This window comes from Hibiscus syriacus, unplaced genomic scaffold (genome assembly GCF_006381635.1).
Source record: "Hibiscus syriacus cultivar Baekdansim isolate YM2019G1 unplaced genomic scaffold, ASM638163v2 tig00004919_pilon, whole genome shotgun sequence".
NCBI classification, from domain to species: Eukaryota; Viridiplantae; Streptophyta; class Magnoliopsida; order Malvales; family Malvaceae; genus Hibiscus; species Hibiscus syriacus.
The window spans coordinates 141,324-155,672 of record NW_024062035.1 but is presented as its reverse complement, the minus strand read 5'-3'; the positions used below and the strand labels follow the sequence as shown (position 1 = coordinate 155,672).

Below are 14,349 nucleotides of genomic sequence, written 5' to 3'. Positions count from 1 at the left end.
TTCATCAATAAACTTTCTAAGAATTAACCATCATACTACAAATTCTTTTCTATTTTGGTCATTATATATGTTACTTTATTTTCTTATTTTGGATATATATGATAATAAATTTAGGTTTAATGTATAAATAAGTGTTCAAATGTATCCATAATTAATTTTTAATTTCTAAAGAATTTTTGGTTGAAAATAAATGTCTAACATTTTATCCGTTATACTTTTATGTGTCTAACGTTAAAAAAGATTGTTTAGTGATGCGTGTCATATTTATTTTTTATTTTTTCAAAAATAAAATTTTATTTAAAAATATATATTTTTTAAAAATTGAACATGACACGTTTCATTTAACGATATTTTTTAATGATAGACACCTAAAAGATTGCTCAAATTATACATATTTTATTTAAGTGTCTAAACTTTTTCTTTCGGTCAATGTACTTGTATAATATTTTCTACATTATCATTTTAAATGTATGGTCCATTACAACTGTTAAAAAATTATTATCTAACATGCCACATTTGCTTTTTTTGATTTTTCTTTTAAAAACTTAAAATTATTATTATTTTTTAAAAACTTAATTTTAAAAATCTAAAAAAAATCCTTAATTTTAATACCATTTATTCTCGTCGTCAATCATCTTGGATCACTCGTCTTTCGTCGAACGATCACTCGTACATTGTTGCAACTATTAATTGATCATCACCCTTATTTATGATCGACTTGAACCCCTAAAATTAAATTTCTAAAACCACAAACCATAATCAACAACCACATATTAATGATGAACCTTTGGGTGGAAATATGTGATATGTTGCCTTTGCATTTATTTACGACATTGGTGATGACAGATCGACGATTTTGATGGTGGATGACGATAATAATTGATTGAAATTAAGGATTTTAGAGATTTGAGATTTTATTTAAGATTTTAAGGAAAACATTTGTTTAAATGATAATATTTTTTTTTAAAAAATAAAATTTCAAAAAATATGAACATGATATGTGTAGATAACGATTTTTTAAATGACTATTATAACATATGGACTTAAAATAGTAACGGAGAAATCACTAGTCATTTACATAGATAGAAAAAAAATTTAGGCACTCAAATGAAGACATATAATTTGAGCATTTTTTTATATCAAAAATAATTTTAAAAATATTTTAAAAAAACATTAACATTTTATAAATATTATCGATTTATTCATAATTTTAATTTTAAATAAAAATTATAGCATTAGTGATTAATAATTAATGTGACCAAAATAGGAGAGAGATAATAGTATGATCACTAATGATGTAGTTTAGCCAAGATACTGTGCGTGAAAATAAGATATAAAACGCTGCGTTGAATCCTCGGTTCCCTCATATTCTATTTCTCTCTCCATCGTCCTTCTCTCCTCCGTATCTCTCTCTCTCTCTGGAAACCCCAACAGGAAAAATACACACGCACAGCTCCTTCCTAGAATTCCTTTTTTTTTTTAAATTCATCTCGCGCGTGTCCCTCACTCGCTATCCCCTTCGAATTTCTATTTTCTAATTTGATTGGAATAAAAATTTTAGCGATTATCTTCTTCCACTCGATCCCCATTCCGACTTTAAATCTTCTTTTTAAGTTGAAGAAGATAACACTGAAGCCTCCTGAATGATTCGTTTTACTCCTGAAAAGAATGCAATCTCAGTAACACTTCTGGTTATTCTTTTCCCTTCTTCTCGAAATTTATTCCCTTTTAATTTTTTTCTGCATTTATCGCATTAATTGTCGAATTAGGCCAGTTTTTGTTTACCTTTTAAGTTTAGAATTTATGTTTATTGATTGTTGGCGGTGGAAATAATTTATGTTTAGGGTTTTTGATCTGTTCTTGCTATTACAGGCCTTTGCATTGTGAATTTTCTAATGCGTGGAAGGGTCTTTCTTGTTTCCGGTGACTGCCCTTCCATTTAGTCCACGTGGTACGTTGTAGATGTATTTTTTCCCTCTATTTTCAGTGCTTATGCTTTGATATTTGAATGAATTTGCTGTGAATTCCTTAATTGAGGAATCTATCGAGAGAACCCAGATGTTGAATTTTGATTTTAGTCCCGGCTGGAACCTCTTTGCTGTTATATTTTGTATATGTTCAATTTGGGGTTGGATGGTTTTGTGTTTATGATGAGATCTTAGTTTTTCCCCCCTCGAATAATTCAAATTGTGGTTTTGCATTGGACTGAAAGGATCTTTCTGCTGCACGTGTTGTTATTCAGTTCTTATTTATGTATTGTAGTCATGTGCAAATCAGGTAGAACTTGCCGCAAGTAATTTTGTTGATTGTATCGTTCTAATTTGCAGGTGATATGGCTCTCCAGAAATATGTTCCCTCCAGTGATTCTCCTCCTGTTAAGATGAAGCCTTTGCGTTTTTCCACTAAGGTGCAAGCTCAAATTGCAAATGCAGAGACAAATGATTCTGAGAAGCGGGATGCAGATGTTGACCTCAGAGAAGTTTACTTTTTGATTATGCATTTCCTTTCAGTTAGCCCTTGTAAAAGAACGTATGGGCAGCTTTGGAATGAACTGCTTGAAAACCAGCTTCTACCTAGAAGGTATCATGCTTGGTATTCAAGGGCAGGGGAACATAGCGGACAAGAAAATGATGATGGCATGTCATTTCCTTTGAGTTATGCGCAGTTGGTGCAGAGGTATGGGATTAGCTTTTAGTTTTGTTTCAAGTGATTATAAAATGTCTGTTGAATAGTGGTAAATTTGTTTTCTGTTTGTCACTTCAAATGACAAAAGCAACTTATTTTATAACCAAGTAGTAACAGGCATTTTCTCTGTTTCATGCAGATTTTATGAAAAGTTTGACTTGTTTTTTGTGGTATTTATGCTTGTGTAGGAATCCTCACATTGAAACAGATCACTTGATAAAGCTTTTGAAGCGGTTGTTATTAACTGCACCTTCCCAATCTGAAGGCAAAAGTGCGAGACACATTCCAAATGCCGCTGATGTTCCCACTCTTTTAGGAACAGGCTCCTTTTCTCTTTTGAGCTGTAGGTGGTTTTATTTCAGCCATGGAACATATTTCTTCACACTTTATACCTGGAAAGCATTTGCAAAAAAAAATCAGATGAAGTCCATTACTTTTTGGTTTTTGGGATATTACTTCATTGGATTATAAAATAGCTTCTCTTGCTCATGCTTCCATTTTTCTATCTTCATGAATTTCCTTCTGCCACTAATTTTATGTGATTTTCAATTTTGATTTTCTTCCCATCAGATGATGGCAACAAAGGAAAAAGTGAAGCCAAACATCCTCCTGTTCATATGCGCTGGCCTCATATGCATGCAGATCAGGTTCGTGGGCTGAGTTTAAGGGAAATTGGGGGTGGTTTCACAAGACATCATCGGGCACCATCTATTCGTGCAGCATGTTATGCCATTGCAAAACCATCAACTATGGTGCAGAAGATGCAAAATATCAAGAGGTTGCGAGGACACCGGAATGCTGTCTATTGTGGTATGATTTTTTGTGTTTTTATATATTTAGAATAATCATATCCCTGCCAATGAGGCCTTAGCTTTATGGCTAGGTTGAGGCCCTGGGACCCTTGATGTCCTAGGTTTGAGTCCCACATGTGTGGGTTCTCAGTCCAGATTTATTCTGGTTTAAGTGCCACTATGTGTGGTCCCTGTCTGGATATATTTTGGTTGTTAGTCCAATTATACTTGTAGTGATTAATTCTTGTGATAGTTATTTAGATATGTATTATCTGTATTTGCAATTGTGATTCTAAATGTACATATAATTTCAAAAAAAGAACATGAATAATCATATCCCTGAGTAAACTTGATACATTGTGCTTCAGATTTTGGTTAAATAGGCCTATTTGTTTGTCATAAATTAAGCATGCATACCTGCTTGTCAGCCCATCCCTCTCCCCCTTCTCCCCAAAGGAAAAAAGGCAGCCTTGCAAAGAAGAGCTTAATATACTTGTGAGCTCATTAAAGATTATTTGCCTATATATTTTACAGTTTCTGGCTTTTTGTGGTCTCTACTGTCTTTTCATTCTGTATTTGAACACATTATTTGATAATTTACTTGCTTGCACTCACGAGCCCCGAACTTGACGAGATTTTTCTTAGCATCATGAACTTGAATTTGTTTTCTATACTACTTGCAGCAATATTTGATCGATCTGGGAGGTATGTAATTACTGGTTCTGATGACCGTCTTGTGAAAATTTGGTCTATGGAGACTGCATATTGCTTGGCTAGCTGCCGCGGACATGAGGTGAATTTTATGAGCCATAATGCACATCTTGAAACTGTTGTTGTTGTTGGTTCTATCTTTGATTTCTTTAGTTACACGTTACATAAATTCTATTTGGATGAAAGGGTGACATAACTGACCTGGCTGTCAGTTCCAATAATTTTATGGTGGCGTCCGCTTCAAATGACTGCATTATTCGTGTTGTAAGAATCCCTTGCATCTTATTGATGCTTGCTATTCTTGCTTCAAAGTATCATATTTTTATTCGATGATAGTGATTTTGTTTCCTGCTTGCTGACAGTGGCACTTGCCAGATGGACAACCAATTTCAGTTCTTAGAGGACATACTGGAGCTGTTACTGCCATTGCTTTTAGTCCTAGGCCAGGCTCTGTATATCAGCTTCTATCGTAAGATTGGCTCCTAATCTCTCTTTATTTTTTTTTCTGCAATAGTCATAAAAACTGCCAAATTCCGTTATCTTTGTCACCCTCAACTAGAAGTTAAGTAGTTGGCCTAAGAATGTCATATAATACAAGTTCAAATTTCCCAACAATGGCTTCTCCCCCCGAAAAAAGCCCAACTATGAATCATTCAAAAGCTGTCCTTTCTAATATTTTCAGTTTTATCGGTATTACAGTATGGTTATTTTTCCCTACTGATTGCTTTGCATTATTTTATTTGCTCATTTTCGCTATTGTGTTTTTCTTGTAAATCTTTTAGTTGAGTCCTTCACTTTTGTGGTTAATATCACTATTGTTGTTTGCTTCTGGTACATGGTTTCTGTTTGCATTGAAGTTAAATGTAGGGTTTCTTGACTTTGTGCAGGTCATCTGATGATGGAACTTGTAGGATATGGGATGCTAGGAATGCTGAAATCCGTCCCCGGATATATTTTCCAAAGCCTTCAGATTCTTTAGCTGGTTTGTTACCTTAGTATTCATGATTTTAATGCTCCTTGATGGATGAATTTTACATAGCAATGCTTAAATGGTTGCAGGAAAGAACAACTGTTCATCTTCGACTTCTATACAACAGAGCCATCAAATTTTTTGTTGTGCTTTCAATGCTAATGGAACTGTCTTTGTCACCGGTAGCTCGGACACTTTAGCTAGGGTACACATTATGCCTGTTGCTATGAATTCCTATTCCAAGATGTTGTCCGGCTTTACCATCTCTTTTGTAATTGTGCTAGTTTAGGTGTACAATTTTATTTTGTCGATCCTGCAGGTATGGATTGCTTCTAAACCAAATGCAGATGATTCTGACCAACCAATTCGTGAGATTGATGTGTTAGCTGGACATGAGAATGATGTAAATTATGTGCAATTCAGGTCTGTGTATCATACTCTATTGCTCAGATATTTTATTAATAGAATATGAATTTCAATTTCAATTTACATTACTGCTTTAAATTGCAGTGGTTGTTCTGTTTCATCAAGATATTCTACAGCAGACTGCTTGAAAGAAGAGAGTGTTCCAAAATTTAGAAACTCCTGGTGGGTATTTTCTTCAAGTCTTGTATTCTTGTGTGTGTGTGTGTATGTTCTTTTTTTTTGTGTGTGTGGGTCCGTTCCTCGAGAATCCTGTAGATGACCAGTTGTTGTTAGGGACTTCTTAGTTTCCACTTTATAATTAGACTTTATAGTTTGAAGAAGAATATAACAGTTCATTTCATTTTCTGATGTGATCTGTGACATTCCAGGTTTTCTCAAGATAACATTGTTACCTGCTCCCGTGATGGCAGTGCAATTATTTGGATTCCAAGATCTCGAAGATCACATGTAACTATAAACAGTTCCACCTTAACTGCTTTTTTCCTAGGCCTTCATCATTTATTAAGTTTATGGTTTCATCCTTTTTCCCCTTAATGCCTGTTTCATTTAGAATCTTCTATTTCTGTTACATGTTTCAGGGTAAAGTGGGTCGCTGGTGTAAACATTATCATCTTAAAGTTCCACCCCCACCATTGCCTCCACAACCACCAAGAGGGGGTCCACGCCAGAGAATTCTTCCAACTCCTCGTGGTGTAAATATGATAATCTGGAGCCTAGATAACCGCTTTGTCCTTGCTGCCATCATGGGTATTTATCTATTCATCTAATATTTTAAGGTTGCCATTGAGAACTTCATGGAGCCTTGAACATAAAATTGTAATGATTCATGTTTGACCGAAGAATTTGTTCTCATACCCTTCAAAAGCTGATGCAACACCCTCTCCCCTCCCTAAATGAATAGAATATGTTAAAATGTGGAACTCACATCACATGTAGCTGGAGTTAAAACTTCCTGTGATCACCTTGATGATATGTTGAACATAACTTGCCGTTGATGCTTCATTTATTTAATGCCTGTGGCTCATTTCATTTCTTATGCATCTGTAAAGATTTTGAGTCAAGTGGTTGACTTGGACCTTCATTTCCTGTGACAACTTTCATGTCTATCTGTTGAATGTTATTAGCAGTATTTTGCTTATTAAAACTGTCTTAATGGTGTTGAAGCTGAATTGCCCCCCCCCCCCCCCAAAAAAAAAAAGAGTTGGAGCTGTATTTTTCCGTTAAACAAATCTATGGTTTGGTCATCAGGAAGGCTTCAATCAAATGTAACAGAAGTTTAAGAAATCAACATGAGTGCTTTTCTATCATTTAGTTGAGTAAAACATAAAGTCTCTTTAAGCTGTATTTGCTGCTGAGCTACTCTAGCTATTCAGTGTCTTCAACATAATGTGCAATGTATCCTTTTCCAATATTGGTTCTACACCCAATTGGGAAATTTAAAAGGTTATCTGGACTAGGGCATAAGTAGCTGCAGATTTTGTCTAAAGAACATATTCTCATGATGCAGATTGCAGAATATGTGTATGGAATGCTGCTGATGGTAGCTTGGTACATTCTTTGTCTGGTCATACTGATTCTGTAAGTTGTTTACATTTCCAAGCCTGAATTATTTTCTCATGTTTGTAGTATAATAGCTATGGTCTTCAATATGTTTCTTCTACATTTATTGTGTTATTATGCCACAATTCAGATTAATTCATGTGGTTTCCATTTTAGCTGGTGTATGTCGTCTGGGTGATATTTTGGCTGGATTATTCTCTTCTAATTTAAATGCTCCTTTGCATCCCTTGTACTGTTTATTCGAGCTCTTGACATCATTTTGTTCCCTGTTTCTGATTTTTTGATGGAGCATCCTTGTTGACAATTTCCACCTAATTTCTGACCTGTGATGTTTCATTTGCTTTCCTGCTCTTAGCCTCTTATTGTTTTCTTGCAAAAAAGTGAGAAATGAGTTCATTACCATATTTTAGTTGGTGATTGATTTTGAATCATTCTCCATTGGCAGTTCAATCTGCTTATTTTTTTATAATAGTGTTATTTCGGGTATGGTTCAAACGAGAAGGGTGGAATTTTGCGATTTAATAGCCAACTTTCATAACTAGCTTATACTTTTGAAAACAATCAGAGTGAGATTTTCTGAAATTTTACATGTAGGCATTGGGATAAGGTCCAAATTGTATAAAACTAAGGAACAATGGGAATCATAACTAACATACCCCAAAATGAGACCTACTGGACCACAACTATTGAACATTCGAGCATGTGTAAAATACTTTATGCCCCCGGATCAGAATTCATTTACTGATATGTTATTGATGTGCCACCATGAAATCGTTTTTAATCAGATCTTGAATAACTTCTGTTCTGCTTTATTTGCTCCCATGTTTACATTATGACTTCCAATTCTAGTGCTTGTGATTTGACGGTATCTAATGCTGGATGCGAAGTTGTTTCATAGTTATATCTGACCATTTTACTCATTTATTTAAGACATATGTTTTGGATGTTCATCCTTTCAACCCACGGATAGCAATGAGTGCGGGCTATGATGGAAGAACCATTGTCTGGGATGTGAGTTTCAAGCTCCTTCATGCTCTGTGAAGTATCTTTGGGTCTTCTCTGTTGCTTGACGTGTTTTATTTTTCTTTTGACTGTAGATATGGGAAGGCACACCAATTCGAATATATGAAATCGCTCGTTTCAAGTTGGTTGATGGAAAGTTTTCATCGTAAGTTCACTTGGAGAATGGTTGATTAGAAACTTTTTATTGTGTCAATTCAGTATTATTAAAAATTAAATAGTTTTATTCATCTTATCAAGCTTGCTTTAGCATCATGTTATTTTGTTTGACAGGATATACTTTATATGCATAAATGAATAGGCTGCTTAATGAGAATTCATAGTTTTCCTTCCTTTTCACTATTTAATCAGATAAGGCGTTGCTCTTCATTTTTCTTTTCAAAGTATCTAGACAATGGGAAACTTACGCTTTACTCCCTTCCCTACCCTACCCTGTATCTATACCCCTTATTCCACTGTGATGCTTATGACCTTTTATTGGATTGCAAATAGAATTAAGTACTATCATTTAGGTGGATTACAAACTTTATCTTATCCTCATTTAAATTACATTTGAATCTTTATTAGAAGTCTTCTCCCTGTGTTTTATATTGCAATATCATAGTTACTATATCTTGTTCATTGTATTTGTAAAATAGGGATGGGACATCCATTATACTTTCAGATGATGTTGGTCAATTATACATACTAAATACAGGCCAAGGTGAATCTCAGAAGGATGCCAAATATGATCAGGTACTTGTATTTTAACTTGCTATATTTCATCTGGTTTTATTACAAGTCAACTAGTTTCAACAGCTTTTAATTGTACTTACTCTGTGTACACTTCATCAACAGTTCTTTCTGGGTGATTATCGACCACTTATACATGACACCTCTGGGAATTCACTTGATCTGGTTGGTTGACCATTTTTTAACATTTATTGTTGCAACTGTCCTTTATATGGTGGACTTGCATTTAAAATACTGAGAAGTTAACATAATGGTTCTCTGTTAGCGCCATCATCTTAAAGCTTAAAATGGATAATATTTACTGCTTGGTTCATTGCCCTTGTGTCATTTTTACTGGGAATTATGTTTCCTTTTTTTTGTTCGGAGTATTTTTCTTCTCTCTTCACTATTCTAGCTCATCATTTGCATGGCTCATGCATCCGCATGTGTATTTAGAAAGAGAAGATGGTGGAGCATATCGAAGTTTATGTTAAAAATGTGTTCTAGCTTATATGCCATCAATGATTTTGACCTCATTTCTAGACATGTGGGTCTAGCAGTTTTGGCTTTTTACACCTTTGTAAAGAAAATATTTTCTTTGCCTTTAAGTATATAAAGGTGCTCATATTCCATCTCTAATATTTTGCTGAGTTTTCAGGTAATTAAACACTACATTTTCATCGCTGAAATTCTGATGATTTGACATTGTAATTCAGGAAACTCAGCTTACTACGTATATGCGGAATATGCAAGATCTTCTTTGTGACTCAGGTTTAACTCTACTCATAATTGCCCCAAATGATTGATACATTTTATTCCATCGGTTAATTATTGCTTGGGTTTAAATACTTTAGGGATGATACCATACACAGAACCCTATCAGACCATGTACCAGAAAAGACGATTGGGTGCTTTAGGTTTGGAGTGGAAACCTTGTGCTTTGAACCTTTCTGTGGGACCAAACTTCACTCTAGACCAGGATTACCAAATCCCACCCTTAGCAGACTTAGATGCAATTGCTGCTCCGCTGCCAGTATTCTTAGATGTCATGGATTGGGAACCAGAAATTGAAGTGCAAAGTGATGATAATGATTCAGAGTATAATGTCATTGAGGAGCACTCTACAGGAGGGGAGCAAGGAAGTTTAGGTTCTCTCTCTGGTGATTCTGAGTGCAGTACAGAAGACAGTGAGATTGATGATACTCATAAAGATGCCCTTCGCCGATCAAAAAGGAAAAAACTGAAGGCTGAAGTAAGTTTAATATCCTTTTTTACTATATTTTAAGTTTTTAGAGGCTCTTGGTTAACTTGAATTTTCCTCCACTGCAGATTGAGTTTATGACATCTTCTGGTAGGCGTGTTAAAAGAAGGAATTTGGATGAATGCGATGGCAACTCCTTCAGTAATGGCCCTATTAGGAAATCAAGAAATGGAAGGAAAGCTTTACGGAGAAAGTCTTCTACATCAAAAACTTCTTCAAAATCATCGAGACCTCGAAGAGCTGCTGCACGCAATGCTTTACACTTCTTTTCTAAAATAACTGGAACATCAACTGATGTTGAAGAATATGATTCTGAAGGTGACTCATCTGAGAGTGAATCTATGATACAAGATTCTTACGTTGAGAGTGATGAATCTGATGGAGATTTGCCAAATGGACAAATCAAACTTTCAAAAGGAAAAGAAGTTTTCTTTGGTGAGTCTGAGGATGTTGCTAAAACCAATGCACTTCCTGAATCTCATAATGCTGCTGGGAATAGGAGAAGATTGGTCCTTAAATTTCCTGCGCGGAATCCAAACAAACTTGTACTACCTGAAAGCACAATGGAAAGAAAAGTTGACATACAGGAAAATTCAATAGGTCTGACGTGGAAAGCTTCTGAAGAAGCTACTGAAGGTGGTGTAAAACATATAAGCTCGCCAAATATGGGGTGTTCTTCTGTTGATGCTAAAAATATCATGATTGGTAGAGTAAGTGGGCAATCAGACAAGGTTGAAGATAAAGATGGGGGACATGTGGCAATTAAGTGGGGAGTAGTTAAGGCTCGTACTTCCAAACGTCTGAAATTTGGTGAACCTGTGTCATCGGATGCATATACTGGATCTACGCGATGGCTTTGTGACCATAAAGAAAAAGAAAATGTTGCCAATGGATATGTAGAACCAGAAAAGGCTGGTGCTACTGTATCCCTGTGTACAGATATCAAAATTTGCAAGGACGATATGAATGGTAAGGTGACAATGTCGGAGAAGAACCTTGGGAGTGAAGTGGAACTTCGGGATGATCCAACTCACGCTGAGGACCATTCAGGTCCTAGTGAACATATAAAATATCCTGATTCACCAAAATGGGTTAACGGATCTTCCGAGGATATGCATACCCTAACTTCTCATCTGAATGGACAGCTTTCTGAGGTAAAAGAGGGCCATATGCCTATTTCAACTAAGTTAAGATTTTTGTCAAAAAGTACAACTATTGACAATGAAAATCCTGGGTTGAAACTGAAACTATCAAGAGGTCATGCGAATGGTGGAAATGCCACTTTAATTGATAGCTCCTCAGAGAGGGCAAAGGACATGGTTTCAGAGGTACCCTTAGTTGATAGATTCAATGATATCTGTTCAGATAATGAACGTGATGGGTTTAAAGAATCAGATGCCCAAGTTGATAGAATTCCCATATCAACTCCTCTTGATTTGGTGGGGTTACAACCAGATTCAAAAAAGATGTATAATGTTGTTTATCGAAGATCAAAGACACAGAGAGATAGGTCCAACTCAGAAAATGCTGATGCCATGGTAGAAAGCACTAAAATTGAATCCAGCCTTGATAGAAGTATGGTAGGGGACCTCCATGAGGGTTCAACAAATGGGGCTCCTATTAAACGGTCCTGCAGGTTGAAAGGGCATGAAATTCAATCAGAAGATGTACATAGAAGCACCTGGGGTAGTTCTACAAATGGATCTCAACTTCCGAGTGAGGAATGGGGATCAAGTTCAAGGATGGCAGTTGGATCGAGGTCTACTAGAAATAGGAGAAGAAATACCTATTTCAATGACCCTAGTCCAATACGGAAACCCAGTCAATCAGCCAGAAAAGGGTCATGGTTAATGTTGACAACACATGAGGAAGGGTCTCGCTATATTCCCCAACTAGGTGATGAAATTGTATACTTGAGACAGGTAAGATGAAATTAATTATTTTTATCTGTTCCCGTTATACTGTAATTTTGACGGTTGGTATATTTAGTTACAAAGTTATTTACATTTGGTAGCTTCTATTCTTCAGGGACATCAAGAATATGCAGCTCATATTGGCTTGAAGGAAGCAGGACCTTGGACTTCATCTAAAGGAGGGAGCTTGTTAAGGGCAGTGGAATTTTGTAGAGTTGAAGGGCTTGAATATTCTACGTCTCCGGGGTCTGGGGATAGTCGCTGTAAAATGACGCTCAAATTTACAGACCCTTCTTCCAGCATGTTCGACAGATCATTTAACTTGACTTTACTGGATATGACTAGTTTCCCCGACTTCATTGTAGAAAGAACTCGCTTTGATGCTGCTATGAATAGGGAATGGGGCACCAGGGCTAAGTGCAAAGTCTGGTGGAAAGATGACAGCGGAGATGGTGGAAGCTGGTGGGATGGTCGGATTGTGACTGTGAATCCCAAATCTTGTGAATTTCCTGACAGTCCTTGGGAAAGCTTAACTGTTCGGTACAAGAGCGAGCCCAAGAATCCACAACTTCACAGTCCATGGGAACTCTTTGATGCTGATTTGCAGTGGGAGCAGCCTCATATTGATAGTAAGATCAGAAACAATCTACTTTCCACCTTTGCCAGATTGGAGAAATCTTCACGCGAAGCTCAGGTATATGGCAAGATATGAGTTGTATCTTTTTCCTGAACTTCAAATAATTAATGAAAAGTACTGGATCAGTATCCAAGCTTGAAATTGAGACCTGCCAAATCACTTATCACTCAAGCTTAGTTCAAGCGACACTCTTGCATTGGGTTGAATTCTTATTAACTTTCGCTTTAAAATGTTGCAGGATCAATACGCAGTAAATAAGTTGAAGCAAGTTTCACAGAAGTCTAATTTTACAAACAGGTACATCTCAGGAGTTGTGTTTTACATGCTTATATGAATGTTGTTCAATCACCAGTTATTAATAGGGTCAGCATTTGTAAACATAGAGAGAAAGGTGCTAAAATTGTAATTAGATTTGGAAAGGCTTTCCCCTCCCACCACCCTTACCTACAAAAACTCTGTGGCCTCGAGGTTTAAAATGCGACCGAATGTTTGAAATCGCGGTGTTTTGGCAGGTACCCTGTGCCATTATCGATCGATGTTATTCAGTGTAGGTTGGAGAACAACTATTATCGAACCTTGGAAGCAGTGCAGCACGATATTCAGGTCATGTTGTCGAACGCAGAATCTTACTTTGGGAGAAACAAAGAGCTCTTATCTAAACTCAAACGCCTGTCCGAGTTCTTTTCGCGGACATTTTCATCTTTGCAACCTTCATAGATACATCTATAGTGAAGAGCCATCTTTGTAGATAATTAAAAGATTTTTTTTTGCTTAAATCCAGTTTTGGTTATTTGATTTATGCTCTCAGATGAGGGGTGGAAAAGTATCCACCAGAAAGGTCCATTGTTGTTTCAGACCATTGAAACCGAATATATTGCCAAAATGAAAAACATCTGCAGCCTAGGTTGTTCGCTATTAAATTGAAGTGGTAGGCTATTTCGTTCCGGTTCATATTGGTTGACAATAATTTTTATGTACAAGTAATTTACAATGTCTAATTGATGGTTTTAAAATTTATATTTGTACATGAATATGTTTTGCATATATTACTTGTCATTATTTTAATCATTTTTTTACCTAATGTCTTAGATTGGGCTGGTATAGGTAAAATGTCTTAAAGAATCTCTTCTTTTCTTGAAAAATACAAAAAACATATTCATTCACATGATTCAAAACGAACTTGTTGCTGAATCAATGGATGCTCGCATGATTATGCAAGGTAATTTTTCCGACAATTTTCTATCACAATTAATTATTGGTGATTATTTTTATATCTTTTGATAACTTGAATGACTAATTTATACTTGAATGACCCAACTAAAAAATAATCAATAATTTAGAGTTATACACATAATTTTAATCCCAACTAACTAATAATTCTCTCTATATATACAAGGCTGCTTATGAGCGAGTTGAGCATTGTTTGACTCATGGTCGTTAAATTTTTTTTTGTTTCTCAACTCCACTTGTTGTTTATTAAAATTTTGTTTAACTCGTGCTCGTTAACTTCATTAAAATTTTTATCTTACTTTTTTAAACTACAGATAAAATCTACTAATACTATAAATTAATAGATTAGTCATTCATCATGTTTTTATTATCTATTAGTAAATCAATAGTTTTTTAATGAAATATTTTTTTAAATAACTACTAAAATTTATATA

General features: G+C 35.5%; 1 protein-coding gene across 2 annotated transcripts; it reads left to right on the top strand.

Moving 5' to 3' along the window:
* Positions 1-1,429: 1,429 nt before the first annotated feature.
* Positions 1,430-13,403, top strand: LOC120198867 (bromodomain and WD repeat-containing protein 3-like). Of its 2 annotated transcripts, XM_039200113.1 has the most exons (25): positions 1,430-1,691; positions 1,873-1,951; positions 2,328-2,676; positions 2,874-3,028; positions 3,256-3,495; positions 4,160-4,269; positions 4,374-4,451; positions 4,550-4,656; positions 5,075-5,169; positions 5,247-5,362; positions 5,477-5,580; positions 5,668-5,745; positions 5,952-6,030; positions 6,162-6,330; positions 7,091-7,161; positions 8,074-8,154; positions 8,241-8,311; positions 8,802-8,898; positions 9,001-9,060; positions 9,591-9,645; positions 9,729-10,126; positions 10,204-12,057; positions 12,164-12,742; positions 12,924-12,982; positions 13,198-13,403. In XM_039200113.1, the coding sequence occupies exons 3-25, from the start codon at positions 2,333-2,335 to the stop codon at positions 13,400-13,402; spliced, it is 5,205 nt and encodes a 1,734-aa protein (XP_039056044.1). In that variant the 5' UTR covers positions 1,430-1,691; positions 1,873-1,951; positions 2,328-2,332; the 3' UTR covers position 13,403. The 2 variants fall into 2 exon arrangements, with proteins under 2 accessions (XP_039056044.1, XP_039056043.1); XM_039200112.1 differs by lacking the exon at positions 1,430-1,691 and having other exon boundaries at positions 1,740-1,951.
* The last annotated feature ends 946 nt before the right edge of the window (positions 13,404-14,349 follow it).

Excerpts from the sequence above, each read along its gene's own strand:
- LOC120198867 (XM_039200113.1), top strand. The coding sequence starts at position 2,333 with ATGGCTCTCCAGAAATATGTTCCCTCCAGTGATTCTCCTCCTGTTAAG. Across the intron at positions 5,581-5,667 it reads GTAAATTATGTGCAATTCAG|TGGTTGTTCTGTTTCATCAA; the intron begins GTCTGTGTATCA and ends TTTAAATTGCAG. Across the intron at positions 6,331-7,090 it reads TGTCCTTGCTGCCATCATGG|ATTGCAGAATATGTGTATGG; the intron begins GTATTTATCTAT and ends CTCATGATGCAG.